At 51.0% G+C, this 26,810-nt stretch overlaps 8 protein-coding genes across 9 annotated transcripts; 4 read left to right on the top strand and 4 right to left on the bottom strand.

The window, feature by feature from the left end:
* Positions 1–314: 314 nt before the first annotated feature.
* On the bottom strand, positions 315–2,049 carry J3458_005627 (uncharacterized protein; the record flags this gene model as incomplete). The annotated part of the gene is made up of 8 exons (XM_007811995.1): positions 315–514; positions 563–736; positions 786–862; positions 924–966; positions 1,017–1,565; positions 1,621–1,745; positions 1,807–1,893; positions 1,946–2,049. The coding sequence occupies 8 exons, from the start codon at positions 2,047–2,049 to the stop codon at positions 315–317; spliced, it is 1,359 nt and encodes a 452-aa protein (XP_007810186.1).
* Positions 2,050–2,848: 799 nt separating this feature from the next.
* KEX1_1 (Cell death protease) lies at positions 2,849–4,861 on the bottom strand (the record flags this gene model as incomplete). The annotated part of the gene is made up of 3 exons (XM_007811996.2): positions 2,849–4,171; positions 4,230–4,590; positions 4,695–4,861. 3 exons carry the CDS (start codon positions 4,859–4,861, stop codon positions 2,849–2,851), a joined length of 1,851 nt encoding a protein of 616 aa, XP_007810187.1.
* Positions 4,862–5,671: 810 nt separating this feature from the next.
* On the top strand, positions 5,672–6,013 carry J3458_005625 (uncharacterized protein; the record flags this gene model as incomplete). Its single annotated transcript, XM_066118909.1, has 1 exon — positions 5,672–6,013. One exon carries the CDS (start codon positions 5,672–5,674, stop codon positions 6,011–6,013), a length of 342 nt encoding a protein of 113 aa, XP_065976431.1.
* A 153-nt stretch (positions 6,014–6,166) lies between these two features.
* Positions 6,167–6,506, top strand: SFM1_1 (SPOUT methyltransferase; the record flags this gene model as incomplete). Its single annotated transcript, XM_066118908.1, has 3 exons — positions 6,167–6,218; positions 6,273–6,391; positions 6,450–6,506. The coding sequence occupies 3 exons, from the start codon at positions 6,167–6,169 to the stop codon at positions 6,504–6,506; spliced, it is 228 nt and encodes a 75-aa protein (XP_065976430.1).
* Positions 6,507–6,734: 228 nt separating this feature from the next.
* J3458_005623 (uncharacterized protein) lies at positions 6,735–7,034 on the top strand (the record flags this gene model as incomplete). Its single annotated transcript, XM_066118907.1, has 1 exon — positions 6,735–7,034. The coding sequence occupies one exon, from the start codon at positions 6,735–6,737 to the stop codon at positions 7,032–7,034; it is 300 nt and encodes a 99-aa protein (XP_065976429.1).
* A 6,450-nt stretch (positions 7,035–13,484) lies between these two features.
* Positions 13,485–19,980, top strand: J3458_005622 (uncharacterized protein). The gene is made up of 4 exons (XM_066118906.1): positions 13,485–14,262; positions 14,345–14,852; positions 14,927–15,322; positions 16,039–19,980. Exons 2-4 carry the CDS (start codon positions 14,425–14,427, stop codon positions 18,038–18,040), a joined length of 2,826 nt encoding a protein of 941 aa, XP_065976427.1. The 5' UTR covers positions 13,485–14,262; positions 14,345–14,424; the 3' UTR covers positions 18,041–19,980.
* Positions 18,701–18,922, bottom strand: J3458_005621 (uncharacterized protein; the record flags this gene model as incomplete). The annotated part of the gene is made up of 1 exon (XM_066118905.1): positions 18,701–18,922. One exon carries the CDS (start codon positions 18,920–18,922, stop codon positions 18,701–18,703), a length of 222 nt encoding a protein of 73 aa, XP_065976428.1.
* A 163-nt stretch (positions 19,981–20,143) lies between the features above and the next one.
* Positions 20,144–23,077, bottom strand: J3458_005620 (uncharacterized protein). 2 transcript variants are annotated; one of them, XM_066118903.1, is made up of 4 exons: positions 22,351–23,077; positions 21,769–21,969; positions 21,482–21,678; positions 20,144–21,392 (listed from the first exon to the last, which is right to left on the bottom strand). In XM_066118903.1, the coding sequence occupies exons 1-4, from the start codon at positions 22,400–22,402 to the stop codon at positions 20,469–20,471; spliced, it is 1,374 nt and encodes a 457-aa protein (XP_065976425.1). In that variant the 5' UTR covers positions 22,403–23,077; the 3' UTR covers positions 20,144–20,468. The 2 variants fall into 2 exon arrangements, with proteins under 2 accessions (XP_065976425.1, XP_065976426.1); XM_066118904.1 differs by having other exon boundaries at positions 21,769–23,077.
* Between the last annotated feature and the right edge of the window lie 3,733 nt (positions 23,078–26,810).

Raw genomic sequence — 26,810 nt, 5'->3', positions numbered from 1 at the left:
GACTAGGAGCACCATATGACACAGTACGAAGCATAATATATCGCCATAGTGGAAAAATAACATAGACTATGGCAACTCAGTTCAGCTAAACTAGTAAGGCCGCATATTTAGCCTCGGTTGGGATTGCCTTCGGACCAAAATTCAAGCCGTAGATCCTGTTTTGGGCAGAGCAACCTGCATACGGTAACGAATCATGACCCGAGGACCATGCCGCGGAATCTCGAATGTGTTGTGAAGACAAAGAGGCCAGAACTATAAAGAACATATAAACCTCTGAAGTTCCCAAGATGTATGGTTCATATTGCACCCGGAGATTACCATCCGCAATTCTCGGCAGTGAGCTCACCGGACTGGCCACCTCCATCGCCACTTGGCCAAGCGGAATCGGCTGCAACGCCATTAGGATTTTCAGCTGCATCAGGGAAACCGCCATCATCATCGGCAACAAGTGGTTCCTTGCAGCGAACTTTGGTATGTCCGAACTTCTGGCAGTTTGAACACTGCACCTTGCTCCCTGTATAACATTAGTATGGATCAAAGAAGGGAAGCCGGAGGCACGTACAATCTTTTGGCTCAGGGCAGTCCCTGCTGAAATGCCCAGTCTTTTCGCAGTTACGGCAGGTAACATTGTCCATGTTACGCGGCTGATCGCAGTCTTTGGCTATGTGACCTTCCTGGCCACAGTTGCGACAGGCTCGACTACCTCCCTGTGGGCAATCTTTACCCATGTGGCCCTCTGAACTGAATTAGAAATACTCCATGAATCATCTGTGAACGTGACTTACTTTCGCCACATTTTCGACACTCCATATTTTCCAAATTGGGGGGCTCTTCACAATCAGAAGCCCTGTGGCCAGATTTTCTGGAGCAGTCAGTACTGGTGCGCAGAATCCACAGGAAACATAGGGAGGAGAATCACCTACCCGCAGTTTCGGCATGCAAACTTGTCCACTCGTGGTTCGGGGCCTTTCAACAACTGTGAGTATCATAGATTCAAAAAGAGCTACAAAACTTACAGTCCCGAATACGATGGCCCTCGTCGCCGCAGTTGCTGCACGAAATAGCAGGCTGGGCTTTCTTCTCGACCTTCTCCTGAGTACAGAACTTGCTGGAGTGCCCTAATTCACCACAGTTTTGGCACTTCCGAAGACCGGTGTCGACCACCTCACCAGCATCATCAAGCCTCTCCAAGAGTTCCTCACGGCTCTTTGGGAACAGTTCAGCCTCGCGAGGGCGTTCGGGTTTCTCCGAGAACCTGTAGGAGACTGAGTACTTCTTTCCAGTATGGCCTTGAAGGTTCATATTGGTGAAGACGTTCACGAGTTGACGCTCAGAAGCAATGAGCCAAAGATTGATGCCTTCATCAATAAACAGAGACTGCAGCTGGCGGTAGGTGGTGTCACCTCCGACGGCTTTGACGTACTCCTGAACCGCTTCTTTCGCATCGTCGACATCTCGCTCGGAGCAAGCAGTTTTGAGCTTGGAGAGAGCTTCCTCGGGAGAAACATCGGCAACATGATCTCTGTTGATGACCCGCGCGTTCTCACAGTTCTTCCGCACGTGGCCTGCAATCCATGATTAGTAGCGTTTCGTACTAACATTTGTTGATTGAACCTGTACCTTCCTGGCCGCAGTTGTCACACACCATGGGCGGCTTGTCTGGGCAGTCCCGAATCATATGCCCCTCCTTCTTGCAATAGCGGCAAGCGGTGTCCCGAGGAGTCGGGCAATCGGCAGCTCGGTGGCTTCGGTCATGTTAGCTCTACAAACCTATAGCTTTGAGGGAATAATTACACGGGCACTTACCCAGTCTCGCCGCAGTTGAAACACTTGTTGTTGGCGTCATCATTGCCAGCTTCCGTATGCTGGTTGGGGCAGTTCGGCTCCTCGTGGCTTTGAAACGTTGTCAGTCGCCTGATACCTAATTTGGTAGCACGCTACTCACCCTTCCTGGCTACAAGCACCGCATTTAACTTGAGGCTGATTCCATCCTGAATCATTGCCTCCAGCTGATCCCCAGTTGTCACCAGAATTTCCCCAGTCTCCCATTTTGATAAGGAATGATACGGACTGGCTGGATAGATTCGTGGCACAATCGAGATCTAAAACGAGAAGTCTAACGAATCCTGTAGTCGAGACGAAGTTGAGAAAGCAGGTCAACGTGTCTTGAAGGCTAAATAAAGAGAAAAACGTGTAGGAGGCTCAAAAGCGGCTTTAGGTAGAATGTCAGTCGAAGCGTGCGAGAGGGAGAGGAGAGAGTTGCGTCTAGTCGATAACGCACACTGCGATGCCAGAGTGATTTTTAACAAGCTACGAAGTGTTGCGGCCTAATGAAGGAGAAAGGAGAAATACACAGGAAGGTGGGCGTGCGAGCAAAATAAATAAGGAAGCGGCGGTTCGTCGGGTGCCTGACACCTGGCAGCCGCATTCTGACAACTGCTTGTGCCCAAGCAGGTGCAATCTAGAAAGCCGCAAGTGTCAACTTGGACTTTTCGACATGTCCTTCGGCCAGCTTCTTTGAAGACCCTATGGTAGAGTAGGATGTCAAGCCAGAAAAAGGTAGGACTGTGTTTGTTTAGCATCTTGTACCGTATATGTGTCCAATTCATCCATGGAAGTTGTTGGATACGGAGGGCAATTCGCCACGGATGGTAAAGTACACGTTGTGAATACCTTTGACGTATGTTCGCATGGTAGCATGCCTTATTTGCGCTACACATTATCGTACATCATATACAAAATGAGACACCAGAACGCCTTGTTTTTCGTCCGCTCTTGATGCAGAGCTATGCTACGGACACGACGCACCATGTATGAATAAAGATGGCTGGTTACTCTTATCCAGGTGTCACGTCTTGGTGGTCCCCTCCTCTTCCTCGTCACTGTCGTCTCCAATGCTATATTTGCTCTCCCCGCGACCAATCGACTCTTGCAGGGGGATGTTGTCGACGGTTGTCTCGTCGAATGCAGCGGCTTCCAAGTCACGATCACTCTGACGGTCATGGAAAGCTGCCAGACCAGTCCTCGACTGGCCAGCGGCCTCGTCGTTTTGCAAAGCAGAGTATGCTGCACCCTTGCGTCGTTGGCGCCAGACGAAGTAGCCCCATACCGAAGCAGCAATGATGACAATCACCAGTACGACCTCACCAGATCGCTGGTAGGCATGCCACTTGGCTTCATTGAGCTTCTGCTTTGTCTCTTCTTCATGTTGTTGGGTGTTGTTCTTAGCTCCGCCGACAGAGGTATCTGGGCCCTTCTCGCCATCGATCCGACTGTCCGACGGCTGGCCGCCAATACTGCTGATGTCGACCTTCATGAAGCGGTCCAGCATATCTCGTGAGCGTCGTGGGTAGTCAAAGGGGACCATGTGTGACGCGTTATGAAAGAGAACATAGGTGAGGTTACGAGCCTCCTGCCAAAAGCCGGCAACCTCGCCCTCAAAGGTCCATTGCCTCCTGGGAGCCCAGTTACCTGGAGTAACCTCGAAACCCTTGCCTTCATTCCATGCCAAATTACTAATCAGCTCCTCTGTACCGACGTGATTGCAAATAAGGTCCTCGGCTCCGGAGAAGAGAAGAATAGGGACCTCTTTCAGAATATCGGGGAGTAGCGAGATGGAGGCTGTCGCGTTCTGGTTCCTGAAGTTGGCGTTGACCATGCTATTACACTCCTGCCAGCCAGTGTTCCGTTGCTTATCGAGATTCAACGCACTAATGACCTGAGGCTGTCGCAAATAAGGCCCGACATACTTCAAATCCGGAGGCCAATTCATGCCGCAGGAAGGAGCCGAGTCACGGAGTCGGACATCGTACATATTGATGCACGCCTGGTCACCAGAGCCCTCCCTGGTAAGTTCGAGAATTTTATTCAGAATCGACTCACACTCGGGATAGTCAACGTGTCCAGGGTTGATGGACATCTCCTTGTCGCAAATTCTTTGCATATGTTGGAGCTGCTGGGCGTTATCTGACCCCTTTTCAATCAGGCCTTTTTCAAGACTGAATTTGAGGTACGCGCTGGATTGGTCTTGGGGGGAGATCCAGCCATTGCCAATAAGTAGACCGCTGAGTTTCCACGTTTCGGCGCGAGATTTCAGCTTGTTACGATCGAGGATGGCTTTCGCAATATAGGGAATATGCTGTCCGGCGTACGACTCTCCAGCGAAGTAGAGCTGTTCGGCAAGTCAGCGGGGCAGCGACAGCAAAACGCATTTCGCGAAATATACTTACATCATCTGACTCGTATTCTGGAAAGAGCGCAAAAAACTTTTCCAAAAACGTAATAAACTGAGTTGCCATGGCATTCAACCCATGAATGTAGCTATTCGTGTCGACATAACTGAAGCCTGTGCCGACTGGATTATCGACAAAGAGCAAATTTGCAAATTCATTCCAGGTACCATTATTCAGGGTCAAAGCGTTGTCCTTTGTGACTCTGTAGGGCCCAACCTCCATCAAGGCGCCATCCTCGGAACTACATCCTGGCCCACCGTTGAGCCATACGACAGTTCGTTGCCGGTTCGCAATGTGGTTGTTTTGAAAGTGCCAGAAAAACAAGTTGCCATTGGTTTCAGGAGTGACCTCGATGTGACTAAAAACGATTGCCAACTAGCGTTAGTCTTCTTTTTTCCAAGATTCCTCTAACAAGAGGCCCAGTTCGTAACATCGCCGAGGGACGCTGATGGGATGACTCACCCTGCATGCATCTTGATCGGAGGAGAATCCTTGGGAAGTCCGGGCAGCTCACGGACGTAGTAGTCGGCAGCAGACTTATCGCCGGCCAGGGTTGAAACCGGCCAGAGTGCCAGGATCGCGAGCGCATGCCATGATGTGGCGAAGGACCAAGAGAACCGCGGAGCCATGACGACGAGATGCCAAAGGATGATGGCTGCTCACGAGCCAGGGGATGCGGACGCCAGCGGCAGGAGCAAAAAGAGCGGTCGGTCTTAGCGATGCTAAGTCATGAAATACAAATTCGAAAGTGATGCCGAAAATAAGACAGTGGAATGTTCAATGATACAAGAGAGATGGGTCTGTCATCATCACCGTCTCACGGAGGAAGAGGCGATGTGGCTCGTAGGAAGTTGAGGCCCGTGATGCCGTCAGCAAGAAGTTTGAACCTCAGACGGAGGCGGTGCTGGCGGATTCAGACCCGGACCCCCTGATCTGCCAATCGGCACTTGAGCTAGTACCAATTTGGTCGGCGTGGCTGCTGGCTAAACACCTTGACAATAACACTAGTGCCTCATTGACCATCTCTTGAAGACGGCAAAGGCAAAATGGACGCCCAACGGCCAGAAGCGGGTTTCCCCTCTTCAGCATTAACCAATTTCTTATCATAACCTAATTTCGAACAAAGAACTGATTTAGCTGCAGAATCAGTCACTTTGTACACTTCTTCACCTCGTCCCATGTCGCTCTGAAAAGCAACCTCCGCGCCCACCAGGCCCACCGCGTCCCGCATTCCAGATATCCAATCGGCCTCACACCTCGAATTTTCCCAACCCGCATACAGGCTGCCCGTCTCAAGAACGCACCTCCAACCAGCCTCAGCCTCAGCCTATTCACATCGCCACAACCGTAATATCACTGAAAAAGTACGTCTCCAAAAAACGAGACTCCCATTAACGAGACGCCCGGCTTAAAGAAAAAAAAATCCTTACCCCACCAAAATGGTGGGCAAAACCTTCATCGTCGAGCATCTCGACCCCGAGCTCGGCCCCTGGTCTGAGCTAGAGTACATCGCCATCGCCAAAGAAACCCAAGAAACCAACGGCAACTTCCTCCTTTCCAGTCTACCTACTGAATTCAAAGTCCCCGCAGCATTGAACAGCATCCCCGCATTCAAGCCAGAGCACCGTGGTGTCGAGGAGCTGTACGCGGACAACAAGGCCAAAGTGTGTCTGTTAGATCCCGCAGCGGTAAAGGATCTATCTCCTGAGGACGGGGAGACGTTTGATGCGTTTTTGTTCGGTGGTATCTTGGGTATGCATGCTCCAACATCGCCGAGGTGAATCTTGAGACTAAATAACTGAATAGGTGATGACCCGCCAAGAGGTTGGTGCTAGAACAACAAGTGGGAGGATCAAGCAGTGCTAATGGATGTAGATCGAACCTCGGAGCTGAGGAGGAAGGGATTTGAAGGGCGAAGATTGGGGCCAAAGCAGATGACCACGGATACGGCTGTACGGGTGACTCGCTTGGTTGTTCAGGATGGCAGTACGTCCCTGTCGGTCCAAACACTCATGTGCCAATTGTGCTAACGAGAACAAGTTGCCCTGGAAAAAGTCCCATATGTCGACTTTCCAGAGCTAAAATTCAATGCCCACGAGAGCACGCAAATGCCCTTTCGGTATGTGACGGACAAGGAGGGAAACCCAATTATGCCAGAAGTAAGTGAAGAAGCGTAGTGTGCCATGGCTGAAAGATGAGAATCTGATAATGATGCAGGGAATGAAGGAATTGATACAAAAAGATGCGGACAAGTCACTAGATGACTTGATTTAAGGAAGTGAGATAAACAAAAAGCCAAGCATTGGTTCAAGTTGACCAAAAGACACACAACTGAATGACGGCCATATGTGACGACTCTGAAGAACCGCAACGGACAGTAGCAGCATGCGGATGAATTCGCCTGTGTAAAAGTCGATCCAACCCTCTTCGTCTCATCGCTTTCCTATGTGTTGTAACCATTCAGCCCCATGTAACAATCAATAATGTCCTCGGACTGCATAAATGGTCATCGTCATTAACCAAGTTTTGTTGATGCCAACTCGAGTCAAAGTAAGCTTGCTCGCACCACGGGGTTTGCCTACCCTACATTCCGAAACAGCTGAACATAGTATTTATCACACTGCTACCACATGTCTCAAGAGGCAAGACAGTGGTACGCCCCCTACGCAACCCCGGCCATGGACATCCTATGTCCACCAAGAGGAGGACACTGAAAAGGCCTCTCACAAAGCCGCCGTTACACCTCAACACTGTGAACCCCCATCAAAACAATCACCAAACATGCGTCAAGCTCCACGATAATTCTCCGACGCATAGGTGCATGACGTCCGTATCACAGGCACAGCGTATATTGGATCTGACGCAACTAGGCACATCCCCCGACCTGTCTCCTCGCGACAGCAAAGCCGCAGAGCGACCTCACCCAACACGGGCAGGACTGAACGTTTTGTCAATAACAAGTCATTTCTTGCGAACCCGAGACAAGTGTCATTTAAACACATCGTGAGCCAAGTCTAAAAAAAGAACATGTACACATGTTGCACGTCCATACACATGATTGTGGACCTCGGGAGCCTCAACATTTGCCAGGGGCGTCGCTCTGCCCAACTCTGAAACAGTAGCGAGCACGTTGAGTTTTTGGTCGCTTCTTCAACCTATGTTGGAAACAAATGGCCGCGAAAAGTGGGACATTTTTAAAATCATTCTACGAGTGTGTGCATACGTCAGGTGAATAAAACAGACAAGCTTTCAAACCGTCACTGTGACATTCGGCTGTGGCGGGTAACTGTCGGCGTCATTCACTCATCAACAACGTTGTCAATTTTGGTCAAGGTGGCTTGAAACGGCATATGTTCTCGATCGAACATGGGCCCTTTAGGTGTTGGATTTACCCGCGAGGGCTAGCACTTTGACAAAAGGGGTGTTAAAGGCCCTGGCATCGTTCCTTCAGAGCAACCCGCTGACATGGTCTGGTGAGCATCAGCATCATTGTGGTCTAGCCTTCTTGGTTGAACTATCCCCATGCAGATACAACAGCCGGCAAGGATAGGGGTGTACGAGCGGCTCCTATTTGTCTGATATTCGTCGAGCCAGGCGAGTGCTGGCCGTTCGGATGAACGCTTAGGCGCGGCAACAAAGCCAGGCCTGGCACTATCATACGACTTCAGGAGCCAACCTATAGTAGCCACTACACACCATTCTAGCCAATGAATGTCGCCCGTATTCGTTCGTGGATAAGCATTCCCGGTTGAATCAAGGGCCGAACTGGAGCTTGAAAGGTCTTCTGGTTCGCAAAATTCTCTTTGGACGTCGAGGGATCAGAAGGGAAGGGAAGAAGGTGCTCGGTTCGTTCAAGGACGAATAGACATCCCTGCTCTTAGGCCGCCGATGCCGCCTGAAACATCTCACCGACTGTTGCCACCGTATTTTTGTCTTCCACATTGCCTAAGGTTAAATCGATCTGAGCAGCCGGGGTAATGGAGAATCGCTGGGCAGAGACTAAAGCGTGATCAGAGTAACGGCTAGTGCACAGAGCATTTGCATGAAGATCGACACTCTCCTTGCTGGTACAGCTCTCACAAGGATGAATCATCCTCACGTAATTATCTTGGGGTGTCTGCCAGACTGCCATGCACAGCACTGCTCAAGACGAGATTTGATACTCCCCGAAGACGGTTGTGGCAACCTCGTTGGATATGCCGAAGTTGGGCAACATAACAAAAATCTCCTTATTGCGTCAATTCGGGCCTACCGGCACGTTGCGTCTAGGCTGTGTTGCGTTGCAGATCGATACAACCCTGGGTCTGAAAACGAAAAACGGGAATGGGAAGCTTTTTCGACCCGGGAGATTAGAGGACCTTGGCTGGTGGTCTTGGGTGGGTGTGTCAAGGATAAGTTAGGTCGACTTGAATCCCACGGCAGCACGAGCCACTTTTTTGAGCAGTGGTCGGGACCACCTGACGATAGAGACCTAGATTAGTAATAGTACGTAGGTTTTTTTTTTTTTTTAGATGAGAATAGCGAGGCAAAAAGAAAACTATGATAGTCGAGGCTAAAGTATACAGTTGGGCAAAGGGTTATTCGTGTTTTGTATTCGTAGTCAAGAACAGTTACATGGCCTGAAAGCGGTCGAAAAGCCACTGCCGATGCTGTTCCTTTGTCTATAAACTTGCTCACGTGGAGACAGTCGCACTTGACCTGTTGTTGGAACGAGGGTTAGTTGACAAATGACTACAGTTGGAACACTATACGGAGTACTGAGTCTACTGACAGTCCAGTCTGTCATCTCATCCTCCTCCTCTCATTCGCTCATTCCATCGCCAAGTTGTCCGGCATACCTACATAGACACTCGTGTCGTCTTTAACTCCCAGGCGGTGGAGAATATTCTGTTGGGGCACTGGGCAAAAGCGGTGCGTGCTCAGCGTCGTCAGGTTTGGTGTTCCGCAGTGAGTTGGGATGAAACCATGATAACTTTTTGCAGTTCGGACAATGATGACGGAACATCAACATCGTTCTTGGCACATACCCGGAGGCTTGAGCCGCCTGCGCGTGGCTGGATCTTCGCAGGGATACATCTGCAATGCTGCTAGGGGTACCCAAACGCAGCCGTCTGTTTTAGGCGTGGCTCAATTTGCACCAGAACTGCCGGGAGGGTCGACATGCCCTATTTCTACTACCAGATCGATCAAGATTGCAGGGTATCTGTATTGTACCGAGCACGTACCGCAGCTTTGGGCGCTGGATGCGGTCGTAGTACCTAGGTAGGTATTGAATTAGCTGATGAATGGTCTGAGGTTATGTCATTCCACAACAGGTGTGTGTACACGAAGAACTGCAAGATCATGCTCGTGGGCACATCCCGTAATTAAGGATGAAAGAGGGCCGGAATCACCCAGTCGGGTGAGTTGTTAGTCCGCCAAACGAAGCAGATGTAAGACAGTGATGCAGTTTTCGACATTGGCGGCCAATTCCACATGTTATGTAGACGCGGCAGTATGCGCTGTCACTTCCGTCGACCCAGAGAGAGTCTCCTCCTGTTCCGTGCACGCGGCCCAGGAACAGCCGCTCCACATGCCGAATGTAGAAGATGATGGTTACAATTTGTCTAAAGAGTTGACACGGCAGCTGCGACGTAAACGCCCGGGAATGTTATTCTAAACGGGATCCCGGTTGCCCTTTCTCCTTACCAAGGACTGGGCTGAACTGAGCTATAGCATGCGTTAGACGATTGGTTTGTGGAAACGGCCTTTTTGTAATTACTATTTATCACTGTTATTTCAGAGCCTCCGGGTTAGAAAAAGTCGGGCGGAATGCCTCCCTCCTCTATACTTTAAAGGGCCTGAGACATGGAACCAGTTAAACTTAATATGGCCCGAGACAACTCACTGCCGCCGCGTGTACGTGAGATGCCAGATGACAGCATGACAGCGCGCTGAAATTTCAGTCTGGTCCGAGTAAAACCAGTTAGACGCTGGGAGGCAAGGGTCACCGACGAGTCCAGCCGCTACCAGCTGGCCAGTTGGCCAGCGACGCCGACACCCTCCTCGACGCTGAGATCAAAGACAACGTTAGCCCGGTGTCGTTCTAATCCTGGTCCCATGTCACCAGTGTATGTAAGTCGTTTGATAGTGACGGGGGGGTCCTGGCGACACAACCATGAAACATGGGGCCAAGCGTCCTTACGGGACAGGTACGGCAGGACAAGTCCCTCAATGCGCGACCTGACACGGCGTGGGCTGAAATTTCGGCAGTAGGCAGACAGAACACTAGGGACCAGATGGCTAAACGCTGACCGACCTATCGCTAGTCTTGCTCTCATTGGTATGGCGTGGCGAAGATTACCGTATCAAGGTTTCCTGATTCTTTTTCAACGATTGTCACCCATCCCCGTAATTCTTGAAATGAACAAAGACCATGTGACTTCGAAAAAATGCACAGTTGAACTCTGACAGTCGATAGCGAATTAGTCGGGGGTGTATTGCTTGTTCCGCGTTTTGTTCTGCGTTTGGAAGGCTACATGCGGAGAGCCTAGGTACCTACCTTGCACCTAGGTAGCAACCAATCCCCATGTGTTTTGCTGTTTGCTTTGTAGCGTTTCTTCAAAGAGGAGACGGACTGGAAACCGGGGCCGAGGGCGGACATGGATGCCGGAACATGGTACTGATAATGCATTGTACTGTATTGTCCTGCAAAGTTAGGGCGAAAGTATAGTACGGCAACAGTAGCTTGCAGTGACAGTAGTAGTGTTGTAAAGCCTTTTGAAGCGGAGAACGTGGTTTTGACCCAGGCTTGGACGAGAAGGAGATCCGGGATCAATCATGGATCATTGAAGGACGGCGGCCAACTGGCAACTAGCGACTGGTTCTGGTTGCTGCCATCTGCGCTAACGTGGCCAAATGGCAACTTGCCTGGTGTCGCCTTCCTCTCTGGACAGCAACTGTAGACATGCACAGCCTCAATAACCTGCACTTGCCATTTATTCAGTTGACAAGGTAAGTTACATATTAATTGACGCAAGGCTCTCTTTTGCCCAACTCCTATTGGCCTGTCACACTAGTCTGTAGGGAATCTGGGCAGGTGTCTAGGTAGATGTTTTCATCTTGTCCCTCGTCATTTCGTCACATCACGATAGAACCTGCGCAAGTTTTATGTCGTGATGATGATATCTCGCCTGGTCCGGCCAGCAACACACTGTATATATCACTACCGTGTCACTCAAGCCCAACTGTTGCCTCGAAGCGACGGACCCTCTGCCTCTCTCCCTCCGTCCCTGTGTTTATGTCGCTCAAGCGTATGCCTATTGCACAACTTCGGAATCTTTATGCACCACGAGGCAAGCCCTGGGTTGGCATCAACAAATCAGCGTCGACGCTGAAGACGGCTTGCAAGCACTTGGTATGACCAACTTTTCCACTTGATCAGGCAACCTCATGCCCCCAGGCTCAATCTCAGGCTCAAGCTGATGTTCAGGTTCATGCTGGTGCTTATCTCGTGCTCCGGCTGCGGTTCACAACTCAGAACTCACAACTACCGCCGCACCTACTACAGGATCCGTCGCGTGGCTTGTTCTACCGGTCATGCCTACATGTGCATCCCATGATTGCCTATGCATGGCACTTACTCAGTCTCATTCTTTCTATTGGCCGGGGGTCGACTCGCCAGAGAATCGTCCTGCAGGTATCCTGCATATCGCGCTTCGTGCGAACCAAGACCTGCCGCGAGACAGCAAGCGACGCCCCCAATGGCATGACTTGCATTGCCCGCAAGGCGTCTGGGGGGGACCTTGGCGTCATCTATCAGCGGAGACGGCAATTCTCTTAGTCCAAACATTCTTCTGGTCATGTTCCTTTCCTCACACTGCGTTGCTAGTATTGTACACCGCCGCCATAATACGTGTCGGACTATTATTATTTTCACAACCACCCCACGGAAACCGGGCGGGCCTGATTCCGATACATTCTCGGCATGTGCCGACTCGACTGGCATGAGTCGTAGAAACAGCAAAAGCAATTCTCCGTACAAGCGCGCCAGAACCCATGCCTGTCGACTGGTGGGCGCCCAACTGTAGCGTTCTGTGCCGTCTTGCGTTTGCGGCTGGCCCAAAGCCGGTCGCACGTCAAGATTGGTGTAACCCCCGGACAGACTTGTCGGTTCCTGGGCTCGTTTCACTCCGGTGGGTTGGTTGGTTCTCCTGGGTTCAGCTCACAGTTCATATCCGTCACACTCTTAGCGATAACTCCGTCTTAAACTTGTGTGTGCACGCCATCATCGTCTTTTTGATTATACGAGGGCTGTCAAGTCCAGCTCTTGCAACCTGGCGTCACAGATCCAATGTGCACAGGCAGAAGAGCCCCAGCGCTCGGACAATTTGCCCTACATGACGGGGATAATTGGTTCGGATGAGCTTTGTCTTTGAAGCAGGCTGTCTCCTCTTCTTAGCAATTCGCACGACACACCAGTGCGTGTGGCCAGCAAGCGGCCAGCAAGGGTCTCCCTGTTCTTTGATCCATGTTCTCCGTACGGAGTATCGCAAATATACTTTCGGGTGTCTGATGGGCCGTTTCTTAGCTGAAAAGGGTGGATTGCTTGTTCTATTCTGGCCTCCAAGTGCTCGGCGTTCTGGCAGAGCCGATCTACGGAGAAGTTGGGACATGGCAACATGGCTACTTCCATGCAAGTACGGATGTACTGTACATGATTGAGTTCTTATGCAAGGCGCGAAAGTGCCTTTTCTGTACTGATGGGCGTTCTTTGCCAGCATCCACCAGCAAGGTCAGGGTAGTTATTGTATACCAAGAACCTCCGGGCGGCATTCTCGGTGCGTTTTTTTTTTCTTTCTTTGGCAAAGCCTGCCTTGCCAAAACAGTCTACCCATCCCCGTCCATCCCGCTTTGGCCTTGTAATCGTCAAACTGCTTCCCAATATATAGAATACCGGACCAAGAACGGGTCCACAATGCCTTTTTATTCTCGATACCGATCGACTCCAGTCTCTTGGGCTTTACAATCGATTGACGGAGTAGTTGCATCCAATTATTACTTGGTAAACATGTGGGCGTAAGGTTACTCACTCGCTCGCTCACTCTGGTTTTGGCCCACTCCCATCATACACACACTCTCTTTGACGTTCTCCCTTTGTAATACATGCCTCTTCGCAGCACAGACACCCCGCTTGCTGTTGTCCCTTACCCGTAGTGTGGTCGTATTCTTAGTGAAGAAACAAGGTGAGACAGACTCTCATTACTTTCTAATTTCCATCAAAGTCGCCGGGACGTGGCTCTGTCCCCGGTGCTGGACGACTGATGCACCGTTTGTCTCATGATGCATCTAAACACCCCTTGACTCGAACTTGCCCGCAACAGTTTCCCAAGTGTACGAAAATAGGATTTGGGTTGACTGGGAGTGGACTCGGGGACAGGAAGGCCCCAGTCTGATTCTGATTTATACACAGCCACCTCGTTTCAGAGAGACTCATTCCAAGTCTCTGGAAGCTTTGGCTCAATTCCAAGTTGCTCGGGCCGTCCAAGATCTAGCATCCTATCCCGGCACAGAACGGTGAGCACAGCTTTCAAACCCCGACTCTTGGGCTCTGTCCCAATGCCATTGTGTACGCCTGTGTTTCGGCTGTTTCGATCTACTCGGATGCGAGGCTGTCAGTGCGAATGATCCACTCGTCGTCGATCGCATCAATAAGTCTGATGGCTTTTTCCTTTCTACCTCTTGTCGATGTTTACACTTGGTCCGTTAATCTGTTCTTTCCTGGTTTCGTTTGCTAGTGTGATGTTAATCAAATAGCATTGGCGAGCCACTTCAACATCGGACGTCTTTTTGCATTTCGGATATCTTGATCACATATACTCTCTAGTAGAGCGAGACCACAGGCTTCACTGTCGACTCATGTTTCCTGCAGGCTTTACTTTACTCAGCCCTTTTTCCTACTAGCCTCTGTTTGATCGGAGCCTCAGCATAATAATAACGCTTGGCTTGTGTTTCCTGACAAAGACAAAGGAGAGACCGACCAAGTAGGGAGGTCACACACTCTTTTTCTTTGCTCCTTTTGTTTTAAACATCATTAATGAATGAACTGAGACTGAGACGAGGACTGGAGGCAGCATTTTTCTTCTATTCATGCACCAAGAAACGACTCGTTCTTCGATCCATATATCATCTGCCTACCTGCTGACCGCTTTGCATGCTTTCAGACTGGAAGATGGACGTCACTTCACTGCTGAATCAATCAGCTGCTTCAGGTTGTGATAGGATTGAGGGAGAGACCACACCAACATCGGCAGTATTCAGGCAAGGAGGCTTGAAATCAGCTTCGTTACCGACTCCCTCGCCTGAGAGAACAACACCACAGCAAGACTGGGAATCAATATCCACCAAGAACAGAACACCATGGAGCGCGGGAGGTTACGCACTACCATTGCAAAGTGAACCCGAATTTCGCTCGAGTTCAATTTTTTCGTTTCGTTCAGGGAGCGAAGTGCTCGATTCGGACAGTTCTGTTGATTCTCTAGGTCTTGGACGACACTCAAGGCACGGATCAATGGACTCAGCTTCGATCGATATGGAATCCTCCCAGACGTTTCTGCCATCCAGCAGGCTGCAGAGTTGCCGGTAAGGACTTAATGTTGCCTTTCGTTGCTCCCCCACCGATAGCGGTTTGCTCTGACGCCCAGAGTGATATTTAGGCCGAGTCATTGGGAAGAACGCTCCCAGACGGGTATAGAAACACGCGAACCCATGGGTCACAAATTCTCTGATAGCCACAGCAGCTTGTCATCGTATGCTTCGTGGAAATCTAGGTCCCATTCCAGAATATCGTCTGTGACGACAGTGAGTGCAATTCATAGTGCCGGTCCATCATTGACGGAGTTACCATTACTGGAGACGGCCATGGCGTCGCACGGTGAATCATATCAGACCCCGACCTCCGCAAACAGAACACCACACTTGTCTGGCGGCCGACTGCCAACTAGCAATCGAATTGGAGAGATGGATGTTCCAAGAAGGAGTGGTAGTCCATCAGACGCCGTGCTCAATATGAAAGGTGCCATCAAAACCGCTCAGACCGGGACTTCTACTGGGTAAGTCGATCAGCTCTTGATTCGATCTATATCTGCCTTTTGTGTTCAGTCATTGTGATTTCTTCTTGTCATCGCACTAGTACCAGGCTGTTCCTTGTTGATTGCCTGTGATGCACATCGAAGCAAGGCGGACGCACTCTATTCAAGTGGATAGGCAGATTTGAGTTCTGTTGCACTCTCATCGTCCCTTTCCCATTCCCCCAAAGGCAGACAAAGGATATCGAGCTCGATTTCTGAGGGAGCAAACGGTGCTGGATTCAGCTACGCCGAATTTTTTGGCGGCATGGATTGATCCGATGCCAGTTATGAGCTGCTGAGGTGATGTGAATCACTCACTACTTCACACACGTACTCACCGTCCGCCACAATCATGTGTTTCCACATACGCCGTCAATGTGACTGCCATGTCTGAATGGGATTAACAATTGCTCGAGCCTATCTCATACCTCTTCACTCATCCTTTGTTCACATTTAGCAGCATTCTATTCGTATTTATTCTCCGACGTGTCAACTGGGAATGACGGGCCTTTGAAACAACAGGCCCTATGAACTTAACCACTTTCTCTGTTTGCAAGTTGCAACGTCAACATCCCTGAACTGTTTCCCCTTTCCATTCGCCATCATATGCATTCATTATCTTTCTTTTCTTTACTGGATCAACAACGCATATTATCAGCCTCCATGTTGTCAACATATTTGACTAATTTTACTTCAAGCGACTCATCGTCCAGAGAACCTCGATTTCCTGGCCTAGCAAGCTCACATAAGCGAGCCATCTCCGCGCCAGACTCTTCAATTGCTACTGAGTATTTTCGGGGAAAACATTCCCAGCATCCGCGCTCTCTGCTACCTCCCCCACGGGAGGTCATGGCTATCGCAGAGGACACCAGCTCACTTGCCGTGGGCCAAAGCAGCCCTCAAAACGAGGAATTGGTCGGCACTAAGTACAACGTTTTGGATAACACTGATAACAGTGAAACGGATTGCCAAGATGAGAGACCCATTGTTGCTGCCCCGAAACCGATGCGGACTCTTTCGTCTCCAGACGTTTTATCTTCAGCGCTCGCCAATGGACATCAACAACGTACCAAGCCATCCAACCCCCCCACAACTCAAGCCCAGGATCTCGATGGGAAAGCGGCTTGCATGTTTGTTGAGGACTGTGATACTGGATCGCAACTTCGCAAGGCTATATCTCACTTATTTGGTCGCAACAAAACATGCACATTGAAGATCCCGAAAATGGTGTGGGTATACTATTGCCGAAAACACTACCAGAGAGTCCGCTATCGCAATGCCAAAACATACCCCATTACTCAAATGGAGCTAGTTCAGACGCAGATCGAACGTCTGAAGGCTTGGAGCGACCGAAATCGAGCCACAGGAGAAGGTCCTTACATCAACTCATGGACTCTGTCACTCCGAAAGCGAGAAGAGAAACGGCTTCAGGGCGATAAGAGAAGGCATGAAAGAGGGACAGAGCTACCCGAAGTAGGGACGGGCCACATCCCTGCCTGGATCATCGAAGAGCTAGGTGAGGGTTACGATACTGAACGCATGTTCAAGATTGCGGGACGCCTTCGCAAAGAAATCAAGAGTGGTATCTTGACACAGGTGCCCGAGATTGAATTCTTGCCGGATATTGTGGGCGACGACAAGGACAAGGAGACGACCAAATCAGCTCGTCAACGAAGACAGAACAGTGCAACATCAGTGACAAAGACACCGAAACGAAAGGCACCCGACTTCCAAGTCATGACTCAACCGGGCCCGGTGTACCATGACATGGGCTATGCGGGCTATGTCCACGACGGCGGATACGATGCTGAAGGTGTGGTTAGTCCTTCGGGGAAACGACCGCGAACCGGTCGAGCTGCATCCTTTTTCGCCGGGCCTTCAAACCCTTACACCGCGTCTTCGTACTTGGCTGGATCCGAGGGTCCCCCGCGCGCTCAAAATGTTGTGCCCAAGATTCAGCCGATTGACTATCACAATCCCTACGCTCATAACGCCAGCAATGGGAGGTTTGAACACACACACCCAGTGCAAGGCCATGGCCGTGTAGCATCTTACAGCTGCGTTCCTCCGGAATCCGAGTATGCTCCTGAGCCATATTATCAGCATCACAAAGCGCCTGGCTATGGACGGATGCCAGTGCACTTCTCTGGTAGCCAGAGCAGTCCAAGCTCTCCTCCCATGCTGCCTTCGATTACGGCGCAGATAAACAGCACTTGTATCTCACATCCGCGCCATGAAAGCCCTCTATCAGGGGCGAGGTCTCATACGCGTGCATCATCACGACCTATGCATCAGAGATCTGCTAGCGCCTATACCCCAGGAAGGCGAGCGGTCCCTATGTTGGGTCGACCGTCTAGCTCAGGCAACGGTCACACCATGGAACATGTCAGATACGAAGCGAATAGACAGGTGCCACCCCCAGCGATGTATGATGCTGGACATCATGGCCCTCAGAGTTATGCTGAAGGTGACTTGCGGCACCACCATTATGATGGAAAGCCTGTTTGGGACTCAACTTATGCACATCCAGCCCCCCCTCTTCCCAATCTTCATAATCAGTATTCATATGCCCACGGCCCAAGCTATGGCTGCCCTCTCCACGCGGGAATGCCTCCTCACAATGGTGTTCTCGGTGACGCCAAGAACGGCATGTCGGTGTATCCTGAGCCTAAGCGAACCTCAGGGCTGCGATCAGCATGAATCTCCAATTAGCTCTCAATTGGCAGCTGGTCGGCTAATTGCCTGACCTTGTACCAACACTATTAATTGTTTTATACAAGCTCGCTCTTCTGTCCTTTGCATTGTGGCGTACGGTGTCCACAAGATACGGCCTGGTCGTTGACTAGACATTCCTTTAGACTTGTGTTGCTATTAGCTTTCTTTTTATTTTTCCCCCCCCAAAGTTCGCATCCTATCTGCCCTGTACAATGGCATCGGGGGTAATGACAGTACCAATGATTCCTCTTACATCAGGAGCCGCGCGACTAGAGTTAACCAGTCAAACTCGAGTCGCAGGCCACAAAAGCAGTCAATTAGCTTGGGGGGGGTTCACGGCGAATGGAAAGACTCCGGATCACAATCTGAAGTACCGGAAGCAGGAGACATCAGTCCAAGAGGACGAGATGAGTTATGACCAACACACGGTGTGTTTTTTGAGAGGAAGTCTGCTGGTTTTTTGATTCTGGTGGCAAATATATATACATAGCCTAGATAATTATGTAACTAATACGCGAAGCGATATATCAAGATGATGCGCCATGCCTCGATGTCACTCGAAAGAACACAATTAAGAAAGCAGCTCTCTATCGTATGCAACTCGCAAAGTTATGCCCAGGGACAGACGGCACGCCTCGACATGTCCTACCCTACTCCCGAAACATGACACTCCCACCCACCCAAGCCGTACTTGGGGTAAAACGCTCCCACGCTCCTCAGCCCAACCAAGTACGAAGCACTGCCGGCCTCGTCCACCAGCTCGAGGCCCTCCTGGGCGGGCGCCCTGCCCAGCCGCTGGCCCTGGTAGACGGGGTGAACACACAGCGTGGACAGGTACCAGGCCTCTTTGCGGCGCGATCCAAGCATCTACACGTCCCCGTCCCGTCCCGTCCGTTTGTCAGTACTGCGCCAAAAAAAAAAAAAAGCTTCCAGCCACGACAAAAGAGGAAAAGCACGTACGTACGCGGCGACACCCACCGGCACGCCGAGCGTCTCGTCCACCAGCAACAACGGTCAGCCGCGCGTCCACCAGCGCCTCCGAAAGAGCCGGTACACAAAGGCCCGGGGCGAACATGAGGTTCAGGAGGCCGTCGTGCCCACAGCCCGCGAGGTACAGGCCCGTCACGGTGCGCAGGTGGTATCCCCCCGGAAGGGCCACGACTAACAAGCAAGCAAGCAAGCCAGCAAGCCAGCAAGCACTATCAAGAAGAACCACGGTGTATGCGAGTCACCAGCGTTGAGCCACTGCATCTCATAAGAAAAAAGAAAAGGGCCATCATGAGGGGGGGAAACTTGTCGTAATACTAGGTGGCGAACCATGCTAACCGTAGCGCTCTCCCCACACTCGAGCTCGACGTTGCTTCATCGCCCGAGTCAAATAAACGACTCGTCTACATGCGCGGAAAATCAACAAGTGATTCCGAAAAGGCAAGTCATCGGGGGCAAACGAAACCGGCCCATCCTTCAATCGAGAAGCCCACGTATTCACAAGCCTACAGTCAGACGCCAATGTTTCCGCGGTCGTGACAAGTGTACCATGCTGCGGGAGTTGTTGCGACTCGGCTCTCGGCTGCACGCTCGGCGCTCGGCTCCCAGGATTTAAGCATAACTCGTCTCTAAAACGCAGGGTGCATGCCCATGCCGGTAGACATGTCTTTACACAAAAAGCCTCCTCAAGTTGCCATGACGTGCTAGTGGGCGTAAAAACAGCCATCTCTCTCGGGCTGCGGCATGACGTGTTTTTTTTTTTTTTTTGTGGGGGAGGGGGAAATTCGTCGGCTGGAGTACCCGCTGGGGTCGACGTGTAGTTTGCAGAGTACGGAGTAGTGATATGGGAAATCAAATGCCGGTACGTGGCGATGCGTAATGCTGTCACTGGGCTTTCGTCAGCCCGGCACGTTTGTTTGATGGCGTGGCGTGGCACGGCGTGTCTTTGATGAGGAGTTGGACTTGCTGACAACATCATCAAGAAATATATATACATACAACATACACACGCACATATATAACTACCTAGGTGTCTGCCTACTTAGACCTAGTAGGTAGGTCTATTGAAGTCTACTCCGTCGAGAGTTATCCCCTCCCAAGCTATCAACCAACTGGTCCTTGAAAAGATTCATCTTCAATTTCTTTGTATTTATCCTCGTACCCTTCGGTATATCTAAGGTATCGATATTAATCGTCATGGACTCATGGCCTCCTTAGCCAAAGAGTCCCCTCCATATGTACGCCTGGAGGATGCAGTATCCAATATCCGACTCAACAAAAAAGAGACCAAGGCTGCCTCTGTGCCAATTTCATCGTCCAATTCCAAAACGCCGGTATATCGCAAAGATGACAGGGATGAGATCAAGGCCCTCGCCAAACACAGGCCCAACTTGTTCAACATACACATGTAACGAATTCCTGCAATTCACGGCGCATTGCCCATGACCAGAACAAGGAGCATACCATTCAGAATACACGATGCAACAAACGCACTCGACACCGTCAGTTTGTATGCGATGGACAGCCGGTCTCGGCGATAGAGCGTCATGCCCAGTCCCGACCCGGCGCAGAACAGACTGACCATAACACCTACCGTCACACCGGCATCAACTTCAACGCGAAGCTTGCGTTTCCCAGTTAGAATCAGCACACTGGCGATGCCAAGCAGTGCAAACGACGCCACGAAGCAACCAAGGGTGCCCCACATGAGTGCTTTTTCTCTATATCTTTGAATCTTCTGCTCGCTGATGCTTGGCAAAGCATAATGCGTGGCATAACCGAGTTGAGGATATCCATCCGAACTAGCATACCCTTCCTCTTCCGAATCCGTGTTGACGGCAGTGGATGCGTATCCCAAACTGCCTTGGCTACTCAGCTCTGAAGCAAGAAGAGGTCGGGTCTCGTGGCTAGGCCGCCTAGATTTGAACCATTGCTTTGCTTTTTCATACGGCAACGACAACAAGGCATTCACATATGCAAAGCCAGGAAACCCGGTATCCTCTTCAGGGTTGATATAAATGGCATATTCTTCTTCAGGCCCTCCTGCCTCGCTGCCATCATCATACTCGTTCCAGTACTTAACCGGCGAGTCAATTTTCGCAGCGGGAAGCGGTTCGAAATCTACATGCCGAGGGCGGCTCTGCTCGGGTGAGGCTGGTTCTGGTGCCGCATGCCCATGAGATTCAGGCGAACTAGGTTCGCTGAAGTGGGGAGTTACCGCCAGTAGAGTAGCGAGTATTTCATCATGACGGCTTTGGAGGTGCTCGAATGTGCGTTTTGTAAAGCTCTTTGGGTCACCAAGAATGTTTCCATTGAAGCGAGCGGACAACGTTACTGATCCTGTCCATTTCTGTATTTGCATACTGTGTTAGTTGGGAAGTTGCTGTAGACAAAGTACACGAAAAAGAAAAAGGCTAGTTAAACACTGTGCACCCATACCTTGTACTTCTTAAGTATCTTTCGAAAGGCGACTACTTGAGCACTGGCAAACCGTGACAACCCATGGATTTCCTCGCCACAACGTAAAAGTTCCCGTTCGTACCTGGCAAACCTTCGTTGCCGTTTCAACGAGATGGTAGAGTCGTTTGCTTCAGAGTACTTGGTAATCCAGCGCTGAATCTGACTAGCGAGATGTTCTACAGGAGGTAGAAAGTCTCAATGAGCAAAATGAACGGTACGTGGTGCTTGTACGCCAATTCCAACCACGAGCAAAGAAAGGGACTCACCTAAACGCCTCGAAATTTCATCCGCCTTACTGGTGATGAAGAGGTCCACCCTATCATGCTGGCGGCATAATTCGCCATACAGATTGTCCTCGAACTTCTTCAGGGTAGCGTCTTGATGCCCCGGAATAGCAATGGCGGTGGCCTGGTCCCGCGTAGTGTGTACCTTGATCTCGTGTTTCAGAGAATTGTAGTCGAGATTGTCTAAATGAGGCGCAACAAGAGGCAGTAGTGTCAGCATAGGAGGAATTGTGCGACAGGAAACGATCGGCAGAAATTGCAACAGTAATGCGCAGACTCTGGGGTTGGAGGGGGCCACACATGGGAGGGAGGGCTGTGAGAGTTTGGTGAAAGTTTGAAGGCGACCATGTCATGGATGTAGCAAGGTGGGAGAGGGGAGGTGGTTGGCACAGGCAGCTCAGGCAGTTGCGAGGGCTGCACTTGCCATGGCTCGACCCGCGATGCACGATGCACATTGCAGTCGCAGTCGCAGTCCGAGTTGTAGCAGTCCGCGATGCTCAATGGCGGAGGCGGAGGCGGCACAGGCTGAATGATGCAAGAACGGACGTATGGAACAGCACTTACAGAGGCTCCATTCTGGAACAGACTCGCGCTCCAACTGTTGCCCGTATTTCATTCCTCTTGCTAACTGGTAATTGCGGCCAGTACTGTTGTGGTGGGCAAGGTTGTGTTATTGCATCCCGCGTGGTTGGACAAAGTTTGAACCCAGCAAGCCGTGACTATCTGTTGGGCCCAGTGTTGATGTCAGAGCTGATGCAAATGCAGGTCGCCGCAATTCGCTGCGATGGCCGCCAATGTTGTCGAACCGGAGCAACCGGAGCCTGTCTGCGCAGCAGCAAGAACCAGACAATCTCAAAAGGGACAAAGAGCCAAGAGCCAAGAGCCGGCCCCGTGTGCTGAATATATGTTCGATGGCAATGGGCGTAACAGGCAAATCAATGGTTCAAATCGGTCTGGTGTTTCTCGGGAGCCCGTTGGTGAGACAGCAAAATAAAAGACGGCGCGGTAACAGCAGGGTCCGGAATGCAAGACGCTGAATGGTCGCAGGTAAAAGGAAGGGTCTGGATGAGTTGGTATGGGAGCAAGCAAGACGAGAGACAATCTGCGATATATATCAAATGTATAAAGAGATCAAGTTGGAAAAGAAGAGGGTGGCGAGGAAGTTGGCGGAGGCCGTCATGATAAGGATGACTGAACCGGCACACTGCCGGCAGAGGACCAGACTGGAGGCAATGGGCACTGGGTACTAAGCGCGAGGCACTAGGCCACCAGGTACCTACTTAGCCTAGGCAGGTCATGGCAAAGGCAATGATAGCAGACGGTCACGGCACCGTGCATGGCCACGCCGAAGGCGGCGGAGGGCCAAAGGAGCCCCAGGCAATTTCTCTCTCTCATCATCATCATCACTCTGAAAGGCATTCCGTCACCTCAGCAGTCAAGGTCCAGGTCCTGCGTCACGACAATAGTCCCAGACACATGCGTAGGGTGCTCTGTCCAGTGTCCGTCTCTGGGCCCAGTGTCTAGACTCTGTCTGGTCGACCGGTTGAACGCCACAGTCAACCGACGACGCTGTATGGCTGCGCCCGCCTGGAAACTGGGGACTGGGCAGGGAAAAGGTTATCGTTGTCATGATGCTTGGGTCGAGTGGAGCACCATCGTGGACGAGAAGGACCCCAGCACAGGACCCCAGCACAGGACCCCCAGCACAGGACCCCAGCACAGGAACCCCAGCAGCCCAGCATGCCGGCTCATGCATCTGAGAGGTTCAAGCGGGCAGGTACAGCCATGCACACCAACACACATACTCCGTACAAATGCATGTACGTATGGCACAATATCAATATGGGTTCCCTTGTTCTGGCTCCTGGAGCCAAGTCACATATGTTGAAAATTCCCAGAAATTCCTGGCCGACTTCGTTGCAATCTGGAGAGCGTGCTCGGCATCCAACCTATCTGCTAAGTACCTAGGTATGTAGGCATCCGTACAAGATATACAGTGAAATACAAGGGGGCATACATGTCAACTGCTCTGTACGGAGTACTCTCCTGCAAATAGACAGCCCCCCACCCCGAACGTGCCTTCCTCGGAGTAGTTCGTCTTCCTCTGCCTCCTCCAGATGTCCCTTTCCTCTAAACCAGCAACCGGTGCAGCCTCAATTACCAATCCCTCCCACCCACGAGTCCCAACATACCACAGAGCTCCATCGTACCCGCTGCCAATGGTACGGCGGGCCTGCTGTCATTTTTGGTCTGGTATCCTTCAATCCTCGATGTCCTCGCAAACTCGCGCCTCAATCAATTCTTCAGTGGAGTTCCAAGGCCATGCCGTTGTTCAACCGATCGTGAGCAAGGGTCCCGGCAAGCCAGTGCCAGTTCCAGGCTGCGGAGAGCCACAGAGAGCCACAGAAACCCGCCGAACAGGTCAATCTATCTTAAGTTAATCAATCCTTTTGTGGTGGCCCCCACCAGCCACCAATCTAGAATCAACTTTTGGTTGGTAACTAGTTGACCAACTATGCCAGCTCCACAGGGTTTTGCCCACATTAGAAACGCCGACCCTAACGCTAGACCTCCTAGTTTCGTAATGCCCGAGCCTTATTTAATGATTTTAGAGTGCAAAGAAGAACCAATACGAATAATACCAGATGATTCTGACCAGGAGTTACAGAGGAGAAACACGACACCATCGATGAATCTTTGATTGTCCAGACCATTGCCTCGCCGCAGCCATCAGACGACCCTACGATGCAGCTTCCTTTTTCAAGAAGTGCGAACTATCAACACCCCCATGGCTTCGTGGGCACTTACACTGCCCACCCCTGCCAAAGAGACGACGCAATGTTATCTGCAGCAGCAGATAAAGACCGTATCCCGAAACCTTACGCCGTAGGGGGGAGTTGCCTCCCAATGAAGACCACGCTCCCACCACCTGCAATGACCTCGTCCAATTAGCCTCAAACACTTTCATACGGCCACGATAAGAATTCGGACACGTACATGGCCCCATAAACGAACTGACACAGTCTCTGTTGTTTTGCAACTAGTACTCCTGCTTGTATGCGTATGATCATGCCAAACGCAACCTAAATCTTCCCCGCATCACACGATGAAAAAGACGCCCCGCGAGCCTTCGACCTATGGAACTTATTATTTATTTATTTATTTTGGACTGGGAAGCAGATAATACGTAGGCGGAAGTTGTTGGGCCTTTATCTGACCAGGCAGCTTCCAGGTTTCTCGTAGCTCCCTCGGGTGTTGAAAAGATGTCTTTGGTCCGAGGTGTTCCCCGGACTCGGCCAACAGCTTGGCTTGCCCCCCCGCGTGCGACAGCATTACGCAATATATCATGAAGACTCGTCAGGATAATTAGTTTGCGGGGCATATCTGGACGCTTTTGCATATTCCTCTTTATTCTACACTTTGCTTTCCTTCTCTCTGCCTTTTCTTAATTCTTTATTCTTTATTTGAGGAGAAAGAGAGAGAGAGTTCGAAGCCATGTATCTCCATGGACGACAAGATCCGTCAAATTATTCCAGAAGACCCTTCATACAGCGTATCGAGATCAGCGGCGATTGCGTGGCAAAGGGGCCGTGGCCCATTTATGTGGAATACCCTCCACCGAGAACCCCTACTTTCTGCCTTTGCAGGAGACATGTCAAATCTCGCATCATAGCTCGACTTCTCAGGAGAGATGTCGCAACAATGTCGGTGACGTACGACACCTCAAGCAATGGCCGAACCGGTTAGTCAGCCGCTACAGTTACGGCAGTCTGTCGCGTGCCTGTGAAACTGCATCAGTCCAAATTCGACGATCTAACCATGAGATCTACGAGAGACCACCCAATGTGTCGTTGGTTTGTCAAGCAATTGGCGTTTTTGACTGGCCGTTCAACATGCCTTATATCCACCACCCAGACTACTGCACGCCTGGAGCCAGCCACCCATTGCTTGCTTGGCTGATAGTGGCGGGTCATCAGTTACATACAAAAGTGTTGGAAACATTTGAACTCTTCCCTATATCGGTAGCCGGCGAAAGAGGCACCCACAGGATGGAAATTAGAGCAGATTCTCTACGCCACTCTCCCATCATGTCGGGAAGTGACTGGCTCCGAAACCTTCAGTCAGGGCTAAAGGGAACTTGCCGAATGTTTAGTTCTGCGCCTCGCGACATCTGTCCCGTCTCGGCATAACTCGCCGTTTACAGATGGAAGTGCGGAGTATCCTGACGTCCACATCCATCCAATCTACTACTATGCGCTGGGAAGACTTACATTAGACCTAATTACAGCAACTCCTGTAAGTCGCTAAGGAGCATTGCCTGTTGAGGATAAATCACCACGCCGGAGAGGGGCCGAGAAAGCAGCCGCTTTTCCAGATGATGGAACCGTAGACCAAGTGGTTCAAAGACCCCCTGAGGTCTAGATCCCCGTGTTGACGCATGGCCTTTTTGAAGGGTTGGTATACGTACGGAGTATCGTACTGGCTCGAATCCACCAGTACCGTGACAATGCACGTATGCCGTCCTCCCCAGCCCAACTAGGTTTCTCATACCTACATGCCAACGGCTGCGCGGGCGAAGAGAAGAAGTAAAGGCAGACAAGAAGGCCAACTCGGTGGGAGTCCGGCCTCTAGACGTCCATCCAAGTCGGCGGCGGCAGCGGCAGCGGCATGTGTCGCGTGAGGAGTTTCCTCAAATGAACTGCTTCTGATGGGCATTGCGTGTAGTAACACAGCATGCAAGGCGCATGACTTTTGACAGGCTGGCAGGTTCCAGTTCAAGCCCGTCACCGAAAAAGTTGGCCGTGACTCCGCCGGCGATAGCCATCTCAGTCACCCGAGGAACGGAGAGCCAGTGGAGGAGGGTCCGGGTACAAGGACGGCTATTGCCACATCGATAGTCTTGATCAAGATTGCTGAAATAAAAGGCTTTTTTGTTTTCTACCATGTGCGGAATATCAACCCCCGGAGCCAGTCTCCACTGGCTATCCACTTGTCTCACTGGTGTGCAAATTTGAGGCTGGATG

The sequence above is a fragment of the Metarhizium acridum genome (assembly GCF_019434415.1).
Source record: "Metarhizium acridum strain ARSEF 324 chromosome Unknown scaffold_31, whole genome shotgun sequence".
Lineage (NCBI taxonomy): Eukaryota > Fungi > Ascomycota > Sordariomycetes > Hypocreales > Clavicipitaceae > Metarhizium > Metarhizium acridum.
The sequence above is the reverse complement of the archived record's forward strand: the minus strand, read 5'-3'. Positions and strand labels throughout refer to the sequence as shown.

Excerpts from the sequence above, each read along its gene's own strand:
- J3458_005622 (XM_066118906.1), top strand. The coding sequence starts at position 14,425 with ATGCTTTCAGACTGGAAGATGGACGTCACTTCACTGCTGAATCAATCA. Across the intron at positions 14,853-14,926 it reads AGCAGGCTGCAGAGTTGCCG|GCCGAGTCATTGGGAAGAAC; the intron begins GTAAGGACTTAA and ends AGTGATATTTAG. Across the intron at positions 15,323-16,038 it reads CAGACCGGGACTTCTACTGG|CGACTCATCGTCCAGAGAAC; the intron begins GTAAGTCGATCA and ends TTTTACTTCAAG.
- J3458_005620 (XM_066118903.1), bottom strand. The coding sequence starts at position 22,402 with ATGAAATACGGGCAACAGTTGGAGCGCGAGTCTGTTCCAGAATGGAGC. Across the intron at positions 21,970-22,350 it reads TGTTCCAGAATGGAGCCTCT|ACAATCTCGACTACAATTCT; the intron begins GTAAGTGCTGTT and ends CGCCTCATTTAG. Across the intron at positions 21,679-21,768 it reads TGAAATTTCGAGGCGTTTAG|AACATCTCGCTAGTCAGATT; the intron begins GTGAGTCCCTTT and ends TACCTCCTGTAG.